This window comes from Chelonia mydas, chromosome 14, assembly GCF_015237465.2.
Source record: "Chelonia mydas isolate rCheMyd1 chromosome 14, rCheMyd1.pri.v2, whole genome shotgun sequence".
NCBI classification, from domain to species: Eukaryota; Metazoa; Chordata; order Testudines; family Cheloniidae; genus Chelonia; species Chelonia mydas.
Genome location: NC_051254.2, coordinates 36,817,337 through 36,834,248, shown reverse-complemented (window position 1 = coordinate 36,834,248; position 16,912 = coordinate 36,817,337). Strand labels below are relative to the sequence as shown.

Sequence of the window (16,912 nt, the reverse complement as noted above, 5' to 3'; positions counted from 1 at the left end):
AGCCCGGAGCCCGGGCTGCAGCCGGGAGAGGGGAACCTCCAGCCGGGCCCTTCCCGCTGCTCCCCGGGAGCCTCTCCCAGGGCAGAGCCCCCAGCCCGGCCAGGGCCCCTTCCCGGCCCGGCCCGGCCCCTGCCCCGGGGGGGCCCCGCTCGGAGGGAAGGTAAGAGAGAAACTCTCTCCCCCGCGTCACCCCCGGGCTGCAGGGGAAGGAGGCTAAAGGGGGGGGGGCAGGCGGGAGTAACAGGGATGTGTGAGGGGCCGGGAGGATGGGGATAGGGATGCAGGGGGCAGGATGGGATTGGGGAGGGGTGGCTGAAGGGAGGCTAGGGCGCTGCAGGGGAGTTAGGGGGCAAGGGGAGAATTATGGGGCAGAGGGGAACGAGGCTGGAATAAAGGGAAGATGGGGGGGGGCACTACGAGGGAGGAGACGGTGAGAGCAAGAGCAGACTGGCTGGGGAAGGGAGAGCCAGGGATACCAGGCAGCTCCCCCGCGCCATGGGGTGTGGGGGGCGAGGGGGATTCCCCTCCCAGCTGCTAGTGGGGATTTTTTTTTCTCCTAGAAATGGTCAAAAAAGCTTGGGGGTGCGTTGGCTGGCGAACAACCCCTCAGAGCACAGAAGCTACAAGGCAAATCTGCACAGCCATCCCCCTTCCTTCTGTGCAACACCCCCCCCCCCCGCGCTTATTATTAGATTAAAAATAAAAAAAAGACCGACTCCTGATTTTGGGGTCTGTTTCCTGAGTGTTTGGGGCTGCCCAGGGCCCTGGTCTGATTTCCGGGCAGGATTCAGATCTCGGCCACACCGGTGTGAGACCGGAGTCACTGCTGACTCTGGCTGGGGGTGAGTGCGGATGGGCCAGTGGGATCAGCCTCTGCCGGCCTGGCTGCGGGGGCAGGACAGGGAGGCTCAGTTGTTAGTTGCTGCCACCAAAGGGCTCCGGCTATTGCTAAGGGAGAGGAGGAGGCCGGGGTGTGTGTGTCTCTCCCTGCTCCTGTAATTACAGCCCTGGAGTTGAGTTCCCTGGGTCAGAAGCTGCTGTCGCCTCCATTTTGAGCTGGGAGTCCAGACTGAGCAGCAGAGTCAGGGCCTGGGAGAGACCTTCATTAAAGCCCCTCTGCACCCAGTCCAGGTGGGCACTTTCAGCGGTAGCTGGAACCAGCTCCTGGGGCGGCCCCGGGCTCTGCTGACACCAGCCCCTGAGCCGGAGCCGGCAGGTGAGGAGAGAGACCTGGGGGTAAGGGCTGGGCCTGGGCAGGAACGTGAGTCTGCACAAAGGGCCCCTTTTAGGAACCTGCTGGTGAGTTTTGTACTGGATAGGAGTGGGGTATGTGGGGGTTGCGGGGGGAGCTCCCCATGTGTCTGCGGGTCCCAGAACTGCTGCCCTCAGTGACACAGCGAGGTTCAAACCCCAGTTAGTTGTCCCAGGAGCAGATCTGTCTACCGGAGAGCAAACACCCATGTAAATGGGGGCAGTCACCAGTTCTCCCAGGCAGTGGGGAGGGAAAGAGGGAAGGGGACAGAAAGGGAGAGTGGAGGGACTGAAAGGGGCAGCAGGAGCAGGAATTGGGGAGGGAGGTTCCCAGCTCCCAAACCTGCACAGATCCATTCCCTGCTTCACCCCTGGGCAGAGTGACACTCCTGGGAACATGGTGAGGAGCAGAGAGAGGAAAAGCCAGTTCATTTCTCTTGAATCACTGGGCTGGTCAGAGAGTGGGGGGACATGCTGCCTTTGGGAACAGTGTCACCGGGAATCCCCCTAAGAGGTGCCTTTGATTCTGCTCTTTTTCCAGCATTGGGCTCAGACACTGTTACAGGGAGAGTTTAAAAGTGCCCCAGTGAGTTTAGTTCTGCTGAGAGGGGCCTGGCCTGGGTGGTAATAAACTAACTGGGTTTCTTCCCAGCGTGGCAGAGTCTGTCTGCAGGGAGAGAGCCTGGGTGTAATCGGGGTGTGACATGGACTCAAGCCCCTTCTGACCCCCCCCCCCCCCCCCCCCCATCGAATTGCTCATCTCACCCTGGCAGGCTGAGGAATCACATCCAGGTTTCTCTCCAGATGGTCCCATCTTCCAGGGGACAGGGAAGGGAAATGGCTGTGATGGAGCCAGTTCAGGTAGGGCATTTTCAGGGAGCTTCAGGGGGATTGTTGTAGAGGGAGAGGGGCAGAAAAGACCCAGGGAGGGGACAGGGTGTGATAAACCTGCTGGGACACATTCAATCCGGGCCTGATTTTCTGAACAGGCCCATTGGCGTGGGGTGGGGAGGGAAGTCCCCCCATTTTTGAACCCGGACACAACCCCCCTGGGCAGGGCTGGGATAACTGACCAGACTCCCAGTGCTGGAGCTTCCCGTATCAGCCTGTGCCTGGCAGGTTTGTGGTAAATGAGAAGACCCTGCCCTGCTCCGTGTGCGGGGGGGGGGGGACAAGGAGCTCTCACCTTCTCCCACCCCCTGAAGCCTCCTGGCTGCTCTGAGCAGGGTGGAGGTGGAATTCTGCTTCTCTAGGCCTCCTCCCTGATGAATAGGGGAATCGTGGCTGGGGCAGCAGGTGCTGAGTGGGGGATTCTTGTTGTTCCAGATGCTGGTGACCTTCGAGGAGGTGGCTGTGTATTTCACCCAGGGGCAGGGAGCTCTGCTGGACCCTGCTCAGAGAGCCCTCTACAGGGATGTCATGGAAGAGAATTACGAGACGGTGACCTCGCTGGGTAAGGGATTCCTGTGCCTTTGCTTATTAGAAGCTGTGGGGTCTGCATAGCTGACTGCCCGGATGGCTTAGGAAGGAATGGGTTGCAAAGTGAAGTGGTTCTAAACCAGAGGCCCAGGGCGCCCTGGGGGACCATGAGCAGGTTGCAGGGGGGCCGCCAAGCAGGGGCAGCATTAGATTTGCTGGTGCCCAGGGGAGAAAGTGGAAGCCCTACTGCATGGGACAGAAGCCCAGGGCTGAAGCTAAAGCCAGGGCAACTTAGCTTTGTGGGGCCCCATGTTCCGTGGTACCCCACGTAATTGCCCTGCTCCCTATCCCCTAATGCTGGCCCTGGCTTTTATATGCAGAAAAACAGTTGGTTTGGCAGAGGTGGGCTGAGGAGTTCTTATAGCATGTTGGGGTGCAGAGGGGGGAGGCTCAGAGAGAAAAAGGCTGAGAACCCCTGGCATCATGGGCACTGTGCAATGTAGGCAAGGGAAGGCTGTGCCTACCTAAATAGCCATGGGTGGCCTTGCCCACTCTCTGCATCCTCCTACCTGCAGTGCAGCTACTAGGCCCCACCCAGGCAGGCTACTCTCTAGGGAGCCTGCTGGGGCCACCCAGCGCTGGAGTGCCCCAGTATTGGGACTGCGCCACCTAGCACTCCTGCACGCCAGGCCACCGTTCCGCCTGCCGTGTCCTCTGGGATGGGTGGAAGGGCCACGCACCGCCCGCTGCCCACCTGTTGCTCAGGGGAATAGGGATAGGGAGTGAGGTGGCTTGTCCTGGTGGTGCTGGCCAGCGCCCGGCGCTGGGGCTGGCCTGCTGCTTGAGGGAGCCGGCGGACCAGCCTGGTTCTGGGGCCGGCCTGACTCTTGGGTGGGCCAGTGGCTCGGCTCGGTGCTGGGGATGGGGCTGTGGCCAATGGGAGCTGCGGGGGCGGTGCTTGCAGAGAGGGGCAGCGCGCCGAGCAACGTTCTGCCCGCCCCCTCCCAGGGGCCACAGGGCGCGTTGGCCCCTTCCAGGAGCGGTGTGGGGCTGGGGTAGGCAGGGAGCCTGCCTTAGCAGTAAGTGCTGCCCAGCGGCAGGCCGCACCCCGAACTCCAGCACTGAGTCCGTTCCCTGAGCCAGCACCCCAAACCCCTTCCTGCACCCCAAAGCCCAGCCCTGATCCCCCTCCCAGAGCCAGCACCCCAAACCAGCTCTCAGCCCCCTCCTGGAGCCTGTACCCGAAGCCCCTCCTGCACCTCAGCCCCAGCCATGACCCCCTTCCCAGAGCCAGCACCCCCACCCCCTCTTACAGCCCAACACTCTGTCCCAGCCCTGACCCCCCTCCCAGAGCCAGTACCCTGTACCCCCTTCTGCACCCCAACACTTCCCCAACCCAGAGGTTCCTCCCAGAGCCTGCACCCCAACACTGTGCCCCAACCCAGAGCCCCCTCCTGCACTCCAACCCCAGACTCAGCCCAGAGCCCCTTCCCACACTGCAAACCCCTCGGCTCCAACCCAGAGCCCACACCCCCTCCCAAACCCCAAATCCTACCTCAGCCCGGTGAAAGTGAGCGAGGGTGGGGAGAGCGAGTGACGAGGCAGGGGGAATGGAGTGAGTGGGACAGGGCTTTGGGGAAAGGGTGGGGCCTTGGGGAAAGGGCAGGGCAGATCCTGGGTTGCCCTTAAATTCAAAAAGTGATCTTGGGAGTAACAAGGTTGGAGATCACTGACCTAGTGCTTACTACTTATGAGTCAAAGGGAGTACTCTGAAGAGCCAGAACTAGACCAGATAGCAAAGATCTGGCCTTAATGGTTTCCAGTCCTCTCCCCAAACAAATGTGAAAGCTTAATGGAAATCACTTGTCTGGAATCCAAGTGCTTTCCATTAAGAGAGGCATCTCTCCAGGCCACTGCAGCCCTGGAGCTGGGACTGGGACGTGACAGGATAGAAAATACAAGAGTGATACTGCAGATCAAACTTTAAAGCTGCAATACATGTTCCAAGCAAAGCGAAATCCAAACGTTTTAAGCAGCTGGTGGAAGTAGCATTAATTAACCTATGTACCAGTTAAGTAATTCTGAAACGGCATCCAATGCAAAAGCTAGGCATAACTAATACATTGTCACTTTTGTGATTATAAAAAAGTTATTAAATGTGATTTTTAATGACCGTTTTACAGAGGAGAAGAGATGATTTATTTGGATTCTTTTCAAAAAACTAACTCCAGGAAGCAGTAACGGTGTTTTTTCTCCAGCAGAAGTCTCTCCCCACCCCTACAGTCCAGCTAGGGCTGGGAGAGACTGAGAATCAGACTCTCTCCCTGCCGCCGCAGCCCAGCTGGAGCTGCAGAGAGGCGGCCACTGGGGAAAGTCGAGTCTCTGCCCGGCTGCCGCATGCAGCCCAGCGGGGGGTGGGAGTCCTGAGACACTCCAAACTTAGTTTCTACACTCCCACCCGCTCCCTATTTCCCCCCACCTACCCCCTATTTCCCTCGCCTTCCACATCCTCTCTCCAGGGTCCAGGAGGCACCTAATTAGCGGAGTCACACCTGCACGGCTCCACTAATTAGGTGTGCGGCCCTTCATTACCTCATGCATGGCTCCGCAGGCATGCACCTTAGAGGGAAATATGGTTGCCGGGCAGCGTGGCCCCAGGCCCCCCGGAGCGCCAGGTTGCCGGACAGCGCAGCCCCATCCTTCTCAGCCCCGGAGCGCCGGGAGGCTGGGCAGCAATGGAAGAGCCGGCCGCCTGCAGAGCAGGAAGGGGACTGGGGATGGAATGTGGGCGGGGCCACACCTGGCTGTTTGGGGAGGCTCAGCCTCCCCCTGCCTCTGATACCCGCTGCCCATGCCTGAGACCTCCTAGTGAGAATATAACAACACCCCCTCCCCCCCCACCCCCCCCCCGCCACCCCCAGATCTCTGTTGCTCCCAAAGGGTCTGAGTTACCACAGTCCCATGTAGGATCAGGTAAAACTCAGGGAATGTTCCTTGTGACAAATACTCTACCAATGCTCCATGCGCCCTGACCTTGCCTGATTTCACCCCCTGCGCAGGATTCTCCAGTCCCAAACCGGACCTGATCGCCCGGCTGGAACGAGGGGAAGAGCCGTGGGTCCCGGATCTCCAGGCCACTAAGGAAAGAGAGAGCCCAAGAGACACCCGCACAGGTGAGGAGTCAGGGAAACTAAGACAGAAACATCTGGTGAGAGAAGGAAAAAGCTGGGACTCCCGAAATGTGCCGAGAGCGAAAGCCCCCAGTTCTGCCCCATCTCACCCAGGTCAGGGCTGCAGTCAGCCCGTGTCATATTATGAAGGCAAATATCAGTCACGGCTTCCCACCCATCCTGTTAGCTGTTGGGAATTTCCTCCCTGACTTTACTTCCCTGGGTGTGTTTCAGTGGGATGAGGAGGCAGAATCCAGTGTCTCCATCTCCCCAACGTCACTGTGTGGTGTTTTCCCTCTTTGCTGTTCCCCTTTCTGTCCTTTCCCCCCGGCACAGGCAGTGACTCCTGTCTGGGTTCTCTCTCTCCCAGCAGGTGATAGGACAGTGAGTGAGAACAAGGAGGAGAATCAGCAGCAGGAAGGTCCTCGGAAAGTGGAACCGCAGGGGATATTTTTGAGAAGAGCTGAAGGGAATTTTTCCCAGAGCTTGGAACAGGGAGAAGCCTGGGGAGATCAACACAGATCAGAGATGCAGCTGGGAAACTATCCCAGGAACAAACTAGATGAATCTATTGAACGTGGCGGAGGATGCAAGGATCCCAAGGAAACCACAGTCCAGCAGACAAGTCGCAGTGAAGAGAAACCCTACAAATGCCTTGAGTGTGGGAAAAGATTCCGTTTCAGTGCAAACCTTATTAGCCATGGGAGAACCCACACAGGAGAGAAGCCCTATAAATGCGTAGACTGTGGGAAAAGCTTCAGTGAGAAGCCATGTCTTATTATACATCAGAGACTGCACACAGGAGAGAGACCCTATAAATGCTTTGAGTGTGGGAAAAGTTTCCGTTTGAAATCAACCCTTTATACACATCAGAAAACCCACACAGGAGAGAAACCCCATAAATGCCTGGACTGTGGGAAAACTTTCAGTTTCAAATCTACTCTTAATACACATCAGAAAACCCACACAGGAGAGAAACCCTATAAATGCCTGGACTGTGGGAAAACTTTCAGTCGGCGCTCACACCTTACTCTACATGGGCGAATCCACACGGGAGAGAGACCCTATAAATGCCTCGAGTGTGGGAAAAGTTTCAGTGTGAAATCAACCCTTAATACACATCAAAAAACCCACACAGGAGAGAAACCCCATAAGTGCCTGGACTGTGGGAAAACTTTCAGTCGGCGCTCACACCTTACTCTACATGGGCGAATCCACACGGGAGAGAGACCCTATAAATGCCTCGAGTGTGGGAAAAGTTTCAGTTTGAAGTCAACCCTTAATACTCATCAGAAAACCCACACAGGAGAGAGACCCCATAAATGTTTGGACTGCGGGAAAAGCTTCAGTCAGCACTCACATCTTACTAATCATAGGAAAATCCATATGGCAGAGAGACCATATAAATGCCTTAAGTGTGGGAAAAGTTTCATTCAGCACTCAAACTTTATTAGACATCCGTGTCTGAAGACAAGAGAGAGACGCCATAAATGCCTTCAGTGTGAGAAAGTTTTTATTACTGCATCACACCTTGTTAGACATGAGAGAACCCACACGGGAGAGAAACTGCATAAATGCTTGGACTGTGGGAAAACTTTCGGTGAGACCTCGTATTTTATTAAACATAGGAGAATCCACACAGGAAACAGACCTTATAAATGCCTTGAGTGTGGGAAAAGTTTTATGGAAAGTTCATCCCTTATGAAACATGGGCGAATTCACACAGGAGAAAGACCGTATAAATGCCTCGAGTGTGGGAAAAGTTTTATGGAAAGTTCATACCTTACTAAACATGGGAAAATCCACACTGGAGAAAGGCCCTATAAATGCCTCAACTGTGGGAAAGGTTTTATCACAAACTCAGCGCTTACTAACCATAGGAGAATTCACACGGGAGAAAGACCCTATAAATGCCTCGAATGTGGGAAAAGTTTTATGGAAAGTTCATCCCTTACTAAACATGGGAGAGTCCACACAGGAGAAAGACCCTATAAATGCGTTGAGTGTGGGAAAAGTTTCAGTTTGAAATCAACCCTTAATACACATCAGAAAACCCACACAGGAGAGAAACCCCATAAATGCCTGGACTGTGGGAAAACTTTCAGTCGGCGCTCACACCTTACTCAACATGGGAGAATCCACACGAGGGAGAGACCTTATAAATGCCTTGACTTTGGGAAAAGCTTCAGTAAGAGCTCAGAGCTCACCAAACATCAGAAATCTGCAAGGGAGAGAGACCCTATAAATAGCTTGTCTGCAGGAAAAGATTCAATTTTACTTCACACTTCAGTGACCCGCACAGCAGAGACACATTGAACGTCAGGGAAGGTTCATTTGGTGCTCCTGGAGTATCAGCATCAGCAAATCCGCACAGCGAAGAAACCTCTGAGATGTTCTCAGTGTGGAAAATGCTCCAAGTGGTGCTAACACCATGTTGGACATCAGAGACTCCTCCACACAGCAGGGAAATTCTCTGAGTGCCCTGACAAGGGCTGGCCATGGTGACAAACCCATTTCCTCATTCCCACACATATCAGGGGCATTTGGCTCCCAAGGATCCACCTGCCCATCGCTGGGGTGAGGATCCAGCAGCAGCCGGTCAGTGAACATCTGGCTCTGCCTGGTTTAAGCAAACCCCAGGCAGAGGAGAAGCCCCCATCAGCCCCTCCTCCCTGCTACAGCCCTGTCTACTGAGCTGATGGGCCACAGGCGGGGGAAGGGAGAGAGAGAGAGAGAAACTCCTCCAATTGGTCCCTCTTGCCTGGCTGAAATTCTCCCCTCTCCCTTCCCCTTCCAGCTGGGATCCCCCTGCCATGGAGATGAGGAGAAGGACACTTGGGCCAGGCCCCACCTTCACTCTAGACATCTGTCCCCACCCCCATCTTCCACCAGCCCCTGGGCTGGGCTTCCCCACTTACCTGGAGCTGTTCCCTACCAGGGGAGTGTACCTGGGGGCTGATAACTCCTCCCCTCCCTGAATCCCCCAGGGTGCTGGGCTCTGGGGGATCAAATATTGAGGGACTGGGCCGATGGGTTAGGGGGAGGAAACTGGGTGTTGAATGGTTGGGGGTGGGGGAGCTGGGTGCTGGGATATCAAGTGTTTGAGGATGATGGGATAAGAGGTGAGGGAGAGCACAGGGGTAGAGAGGTGCTGCCTCTCCTCACTCACCCCCTCTGCCCCTTCTCCCTGCCCCCGCTGCATTCAGACAGCACCACTGAGAGGGGCCGATTCCCACAGGGCCTTTTGTGGGACACGTGGAGATCTCACCTCTGCCTATGTAGCCTCATTCTCTGAGGTTCTCTCTGTGGTCAGAAATGTGGTTGGGATTAGCCAGAGTATCTCTATATCCCTCCACCAGGTTTCCTGGTGTAAACTGTCTGACCCTGGCAGAGCAGGTGCCAGCTCATGCCAGAGCCCTAGACCAATTCACTTGTGTATTAGGATAGGACAGATCAAAGTGACTGTTAAATGTATACGTGTGTAGTTGGCGTTTAAACTTCATGACAACTAATAGGATGTTACTTGCATTTTTTTCACTTAACTATACCTTGTTATAATGTAGTAGCAAACATTTGCATTGTGTATACCCCTGTAATGAAATAACCCATCGAACGAGGAAGAAGCCTTGTGGAATGAAAATGAGGAACATTAACAGAAAAGAGCTAATTTCAAAGCAAGTGGGAGTTGTGCGTGAGACTCTGAGGTCAAAGTCTCAAAATGCGTTCCTCACTCTCTGCCATGAGAGGAAAAGCCCACATGGCTAGTGACCCTGTCAGCCGGTTTTCTCTAAGAGGAAGCCATTAGTATGGATTCAAGGAAAGGTCCTTCTTCTCCAGGCTGTCCGGATTCTTACAGGGATGTGTGCAAGGCAGAAAGTGGAGCTCCCCAGGGACAATCTAGGTCAGGGGTGGGCAAACTTTTTGGCCTGAGGGCCACATTGGGGTTCCAAAACTGTATGGAGGGCCAGGTAGGGAAGGCTGTGCCTCCCCAAACAGCCTGGCCCCCTGCCCTCTATCCGTCCCCTCCCACTTCCCGCCCCCTAACTGCCCCCCTCAGAACTCTCGACCCATCCAACCATCCCCCCTGCTCCTTGTCCCCTGACCACCCCTTCCTGGGACCTCCCGCCCCATCCAACCCCCCTGCTCTCTGTCCCCTGACTGCCCCAACCCCTGTCCACACCCCTGCCCCAACAGGGCTCCTGGGACCCCTGACCCATCCAACACCTCCCTAAGCTCCAGGGCCACCAACTGAGGTTGGGCGCCTGTAGGGTAGGTCAGACTCCGGAACCGCTGCCAGAAGGTTTCTGGGCTGATGTCCAAGGCATCCAGAATTGCTGCCTTTACCCGAGTGTAGTCCCGTGCCTTCTCTGTCGATAGCCCACATTACACAGTTTGGGCAGTCCCGGTCAGACACAGAGCCAGGAGGGTGGCCCATTGGTCTCGGACCCACCCCGCAACTCACGCCACCCTCTCAGAGGTCACCAGGAAGGCCTCGGGGTCATCGTTGGGGCCCCATCTCGGTCACCCAGATTGGCGGGGCTACGCTGGACGTCCCAGCGGCATCTCCCGGCTGGGGTTCCGCAGGACGGGGGAGCGGAGTCACCAGCTGCTGCAGGTATTGCTGGTGGTCCCAGTTCTGGCACCCCAGCTCCAAAATCAGCTGTTGCACCCCTAACTGCTGCACCAGCTGCTGGAGATGGGCTGACTGCTGCTGGCTCACGGCCAGGAACTTAATGAGCTTGTCCATATCCATGGTCATCCCGGGCACGTTCCTCCTCCGATCCCTTCTCACCGGGATCGGGGGACCGCTGCCCACATTCTCCACCACGTGTGGAGGGGTTTGGCCAGGGCCCGTCCCCCTCCGGGGCGGCAGGGGACCACACCGCCTCGGGACTTCCTTCCAGTTGTGACGGGGAATTAGCCTGGCCGCGGGAGTCTCTCGCCATGGCAGCAGTAGAGGCAAACACAGACAGTTATTCACGCACGGCCCGTGGTCAGCAGGCAATAGTGAGTCACGGGCTCAGGTCCTCAGGCAGGGGGTGAGCAAACAGTTATATAATTAGCAGGCCCCAGGTCAGAGCAGGGCAGCAAAGAGTCAATGGCTCAGGATCTCAGGTAGAGGCTGAGCAAAGGCAGGTAAACAATAAGCCCAGGCTCTTGGCTCAGTGGGGCCTGGGAGAGGGGGAGACTGCCACCCACAAGCTGGGTGGCAGGGGGGACACAGGCCCACCCACTCCACTGCGTCCCAGCCTGGGGCCCTAGCAGCGGCAGAAGGCCAGCTGCTGAGTGAGTCAGGGAGGGATCCTGGCTTCAACACACTGACATAGGCTTTGGCAGTGCTGCAGCCAGACTAGGGTCGGCTGCCCATGGGCTACTTCTGAACTCCCCCTCCAGAGGTACCTGGTTCTGGACGGTGTCCTCCGGGGGGGGGGGGGGGGGGGGTCCAGCACCATGGGATCTTCAGGGAAACTGGCGAGGGGCAGGCTTGGCAGCTCCTCCAGGCTCTGGTCAAGTGGGCCAGCCTTCTGGTCTATTGCTGGGGTCTCCCAGCCAGGAGCTAGGCCGCAGGCATCTAGCCTCTCCGGCAGCTGCTCCTGTAGTGAGCTCTGGGGTTGGGCTTTTATACTTCCTGTCCTGCGCCTTGACCTCTAGGGGGCGGGTGCAGGATTCACTGGCTCCGCCCACTTTGGTGTCCAGAGGGGCTTGTCCCTCTCCAGGGTGGAGGGGAACCACACTGTAAGGCCCAGAGTCTTTCAAATGTATATGAATCCACTGGCCTTGCTTTGAAAATATTTCAGATGAAAAAAAATTGTTAGGGAGTTTAAACAGCCATATAAGCTTAGCCAGCTTGTTGGGGAGACAATGTTGTTGGAACACGAATGTCTCCATGTCGATTCTTTAAGTAAGCAGTCTGTAGTCAGGTAGTGAGGAAAGATTGGGTTACTGGTTTTTCAGAGCCGAACAGCCCTATAACTGAATCCACAAGGATGCAGAGGAGAGCAGGTAAACTCTCATCTCTAGACAATTTGAATACGACCTGTAGTCTCGTAGTGGACTTGACATCTGATTCCATGTGGAAGCAGAGGTTGGTAATGGAAGGACAAAAGAACCTTGAGTCTAACATGCTAGTGAAAATGGATAGTATCTCTTTAAGACAGAGTCCAGCCTTGGGACTGGTAATGCTTGGGGATCTGAAAACTAGTAAACAAGCTAGTGTCTGTGTTGATGCAAATTACTGGACTGACTGGGGGGAGAAAGACTTGCCCATGGCCATTAGCAGAGGATTCACCCAGCCAGCCAATGGATTCTCTTACACAAAAGAGTTCAAATTTTGACCCTTGGGAACAGGGAGAAAGGGAAAAAGTTTATGTGCTAATGAAAGCCACAGGTTAACCCTAGGTTTCAGAGTAACAGCCGTGTTAGTCTGTATTCGCAAAAAGAAAAGGAGGACTTGTGGCACCTTAGAGACTAACCAATTTATTTGAGCACGAGCTTTCGTGAGCTACAGCTCACTTCATAGCTGTAGCTCACGAAAGCTCATGCTCAAATAAATTGGTTAGTCTCTAAGGTGCCACAAGTACTCCTTTTCTTTTTAGGTTAACCCTAAAATGCCCAAACCCCAATGGTATTGAGCCAAAGGCATAACAAAACTGATTGTGAATGTACACTTGTAATAAATTTGATGTTAATGCTAATGTCACCTTTTCTGACTGTGGTGCGGATACCAAGAACTATAAAAATGTACAATGTGCAGGGTTTTCTGGAAAAACCCTTGAACCTATTAGGAGTGTTACATAAGAACACATGTTGTAAAAGCCTTCATGGTTCTACTGTTTCAGTACATGACAACACACTTTATATTAAAAGGCCTGGTGATACTGATATTTCACAGTTAGTGCCTGTATCTAATCTTGAAACAAGCTGGTATGGTCCCTTTGGGGACAGCTTACCTGGAAATTTGAGTGTCTAGTGGAGAGGGGCTGGACGCTAGAGAAGGACATGATGGAGGAGCTCAAGGACAAGGTTGTGCCTAGTGTGAACCTGCAAGGCAAAGTAAGGACTAGCAGAGCCCTGGGGAGTTTGTGTGGGGAGCTAAAAGGCTGGAGGTGACAGGGAACAGACACCCAGTTCAGCAGCAGCACGTCCCCCTCGCGTTGAGGCAGGGGGGTAACAAGGAGATTCACAGTCCTGGGCACCCTGAGAAAACGTCACAGCCGGAACCTTCAGCCTGTGGAGCTCAAGGATGGCAAAATAACACCTCCAAGGGGCTTAAAAAAAACCAAACAACCCACCCCGCTCCAATGCCAGGGATTCCACAAGCTCCCTTCGAAGCTATTCCAGAGCTTAAATACCCGCATGGTTAGAAAGTTTCCTCATCTCGCACCATGGAGCACAACTGATCCCCAGTCTCTGTATAACAGCCCTTAGCAGGTCTGCAGACCATGGCCAGTCTGCTTTTCTCAAGACTAATAGACCCACTTCTTTTAACCTTCCGCCACAGGTTGGGTTTTCTCAACCTTTTACCATTTTTGTTGCTCTCCTCAGGACGCGATCCAATTTGTCCTCCTCTTTCCTAAAGTGTGGTGCCCAGTACTGGACACAGGACTCCAGCTGAGGCCTCCCCAGTGCCCAGCAGAGCAGGACAATGACCTCCTGCAAACTTACATACAACACTCACATTAATACACGTTAATACACCCCAGAATACCAGCCTTTTCCCCAGCTGCATCAATGGGTGACAGCCAGACAACCTCAGAGTCCATTAAAGACCATTTCCCCTCCCCCTCATTATTGAACACAAGGGACATTGGGAGTTTGATAAACTAAATGCTACTTTGTTCTTTTCAAAGCAAGAAATAAAAGCTAAATCCCGCCCCCAACCCCATCCAACACCCAGCTCAGCATGGTGCATTTCAGCTCCAGCCCAGCACATTGGTGCTCCAGCTACACACGCGCCCCAGGGAAAGAGGAACAAGTTAAAGCTGGTAGAAAAGCGCTAACAATCCATGAGAGAGGCATTTGCCTGACCTCCTCCTCTCCGTAATGGGGAAACGCCGACCTCTCTCCACTTCAGTTCTCTTGGGGCATCATTGGTAGCCCTTTAGAGTTCAAGGATGACTTCACCCAGCACTCGTAGGACATTTCCTCTCTCTCTGGGACATGTGCAGTGAGTTCACAGTTCTCAGCCTCAGCTGTCTGGCTGACAAGAGCAAACTGTGCCTGAAACAGTGCCTCCATGGGTCACAACTGAAAATACCAAATTCAGGACAAACTGCTGAGAAATGGGGCAGACACACCGCAAAACTGGTGATTATTCTCCCATGACATATATCAAACCAGCAACAAAAGTAAACTTCTGTTTCACGACACTGGCTAACAAGACGTCCAAAAAGCAGTTTCCTTAGGCATTCAAGCCCTTATATCACCACCAAAAACTCTGAACTTAATGAGTGGTTATTTACAATTAATTTAATTAAACAGCAGGTTCTCCTGATCCCAAAGGACCAGCCAAACACCCAGGTCAATATACAACTCAGATCTTACCCAATAATCATGCTGTTGCCAATCCTTTAGTATCTAAAATCTAGAGGCTTATTTATGAAAAAGAAAGAAAGGTGAGGCTTACAACTGATTAAAGGAATCAAATACATACAATAAATGCAAAGTTCTTGGTTCAGGCTTGTAGCAGTGATGGAATAAACTGCTGGCTTAAATCAAGTCTCTGGTTGCTTCCAAATCATTGGAAAGTCCTCAGTCCTTTGGTTAGAATGCTCCCATTAGTATAAGTCCATGGTCCAGAGGTTTGAGCAGGAAAAAGGCAAAACAGAGATGTTTCCAGGGCCTTTTATAGCTTCTCTCAAGTGAAGGGAACCCCATTGTTCTCACTGTGGCAAACCACAGGAACAAGATGGTGTGTGGAGTCACATGGGCAAGTCACATGTCCATGCCTGATTTCGTTTAGTCACTCACAGTAGAGGCCATTACATAAAGTCCGTTCAGCGTAGGCTGGCGTCTGCCATTGTGAGTTAAGTGTTCTTTTGATGGGCCACTCAACTTGAATAGTTCCTCCAAGATGTGCAGGTGAACTACCTTGTGGGTGTTACCCAGGAGCAAACATTTTTGTAATACGGGTATAGAGCCAGTAGTCATAACTTCAAATACAAAAATGGTACATACATACAAGTAGCATAGTCATATTCAGCAAATCATGCCCTTTCCATTGACACCTTACACAGCACACTTTGTGTAAGATTCATTGCAATTTTATCACAGTGGTAGCAACAATGCTCTACATGGTCATATTTTAATCAGATAACATCAAGGCCCTGTCCACCCAACCACTCTCTCCCCATCCTGATTGTATCTCACATCTCTGCGGGGATCAGGCAGTCACTTCCTTCCCCATTTCAGTCTCTGACTCTCGGAGTGCGTATCCAGCACTCAACCTTAGTGTTTTTGCGGATAGACGCTGATCATTTTCATTGTTCAAAGGACAAGAAAATCTCACGACAAAGGCTAGGGAAACGTGAAAAGAAAATCAGAAAGGACTATTCTAGCAAGTGATCATTTGTCTTTTGAAGTCCCCAATAAATCTGAGTTACATCCTGTCAAAGTAATTTAATATCAAAATACGTGGCAGAACAGGCTTCACCAAAAAGAACCCCCCCCCACAAACCAGGGCGGGCTACAAACCACTTTCCCATTCATGAAGTGAAATCCTAGAGAATCTTAAGACTCAAAATCTGGAGAATAAATTTACCTATTTCCTTCTGAACAGGCTAAACCTGCTTTACTCAGCACCAGCACATAATTTGACTGTGTTATTGACAAAAGTTTTAGCATCATCGTAATGGGGGGGAAAAAAAAAGGAAAAAAAGACGAACCTAACCAAAAACTTCCTATCTAGAAATGATCTGGATTTGTCTGGAAAAAACTCCAGATGCTACTTTAGCAATAGGGATTGAAGCTCAAACTGTGCTTTGGGGTTCATTTGAATTTCCCCTTCAGGAATGTGACATTTTCTTCTCGAGTTCTCAGGGGCCCGATTAGGATCAAAGAAATCAAAGCTTTATTCCTAAGCATGGTGGGCAAAGGACACTGTGGTAAATGACACAGATGAAGGTGGAGGGGTAGAAAGGGAAAAGGATAAACTCTCCACAGCTTGGGCAGAGGCTGCTCTGTGAGAGAAGACAGGTGAGGTTGATGGGGGCAGGAGGGAATCCCCCAGACTCATCCAATCCCTCTCAAACAACACAGAAGTTAAAACACCACATTATTTTACAATCCCTGCTCCAGCTCTTTTAGAATCTATTGAATGCTGGTGTATAAGGGAGAAACAGCACAAAATAATTAAATGCTTTTCAGCATAAGCTAGAGGAATGTGAGGATGTCTGGGAATGAGACAATCTCACCCCAAAGGGGGGGACTTAGTGATTCTAACAATCACTCTGCTAATGGGGGATTGGAATAAATTGCTCAGGGTCAGTCTAGACTAGAAAAGGGGTGGAGGAATAAAGGAGACGCACGAGCTAATCCCAACCACTTTTCCTGCCCTAGACAGACGCTCGGAGGCTGATATGATTACTCCCCATTTATTCCCAGTAGACTCCTGAGTCCCAGGCCAGTGCGCTATCCACTAGGAAATGCTGCTTCCCTCGCAGAGGCTGATGCTGCTGTAGCAGAGGTGGGAAATCCAGGCTTCGAAGAAAAGGCCCTGTGGAAACCAGTCTCTGCTAATGGTGCTGTCTGAAAGCAGAGGGGGCAGGGAGAAGGGGGCAGAGGGGGCGAGTGATGAGAGGCAGCACCTCTCTACCCCTGTGCTCTTCCTCTCCTCTTATCCCATGAGCCCCAAAAAATTGATAGCCCCAGCACCCAGCTCCCCCTGCTTCCCAGCTCCCCCAGCCCCAACCATTCAATCCCCATTGTCTTCCCCAGACAGCCGTCACCTTCAGCCCCCAACTAAAACCTCTCCAACGCATCATCAAGGATCTACAACCTATCCTGAAGGACGACCCATCACTCTCACAGATCTTGGGAGACAGGCCAGTCCTTGCCTACAGACAGCCCCCCAA

The 16,912-nt window shown here is 53.0% G+C and overlaps 4 protein-coding genes across 17 annotated transcripts in view; 2 read left to right on the top strand and 2 right to left on the bottom strand.

Moving 5' to 3' along the window:
* The window catches only part of LOC102936186 (butyrophilin-like protein 2), a 1,677,894-nt gene that overhangs the window by 900,902 nt on the left and 760,080 nt on the right, over nt 1-16,912 (top strand).
* The window catches only part of LOC114020220 (butyrophilin subfamily 1 member A1), a 1,361,724-nt gene that overhangs the window by 808,977 nt on the left and 535,835 nt on the right, over nt 1-16,912 (bottom strand).
* LOC119567701 (zinc finger protein 883) overlaps nt 1-16,912 on the bottom strand; it is a 65,083-nt gene that overhangs the window by 18,782 nt on the left and 29,389 nt on the right. For all 9 annotated transcript variants that reach the window (XR_006285689.1, XR_006285695.1, XR_006285692.1 and 6 more), the window contains one exon: nt 14,298-15,356. The gene's annotated coding sequence lies outside the window, so the exon portion shown is untranslated. Of the gene's footprint in view, nt 15,357-16,912 lie in introns of those variants that run through there.
* Nucleotides 393-9,352, top strand: LOC102936618 (zinc finger protein 665). Of its 6 annotated transcripts, none has more exons than XM_043528077.1 (5): nt 393-1,131; nt 2,025-2,112; nt 2,578-2,704; nt 5,730-5,843; nt 6,214-9,352. In XM_043528077.1, the coding sequence occupies exons 2-5, from the start codon at nt 2,056-2,058 to the stop codon at nt 8,154-8,156; spliced, it is 2,241 nt and encodes a 746-aa protein (XP_043384012.1). In that variant the 5' UTR covers nt 393-1,131; nt 2,025-2,055; the 3' UTR covers nt 8,157-9,352. The 6 variants fall into 6 exon arrangements, with proteins under 6 accessions (XP_043384012.1, XP_043384013.1, XP_037770678.1 ...); XM_043528078.1 differs by having other exon boundaries at nt 393-1,216; XM_037914750.2 differs by having other exon boundaries at nt 394-1,131; nt 6,211-9,352.

Coding starts and splice junctions, on each gene's coding strand:
- LOC102936618 (XM_037914750.2), top strand. CDS start 2,056: ATGGTCCCATCTTCCAGGGGACAGGGAAGGGAAATGGCTGTGATGGAG. Junction 2,705..5,729: donor CGAGACGGTGACCTCGCTGG/GTAAGGGATTCC, acceptor CCCCCTGCGCAG/GATTCTCCAGTCCCAAACCG. Junction 5,844..6,210: donor CCCAAGAGACACCCGCACAG/GTGAGGAGTCAG, acceptor TCTCTCTCCCAG/CAGGTGATAGGACAGTGAGT.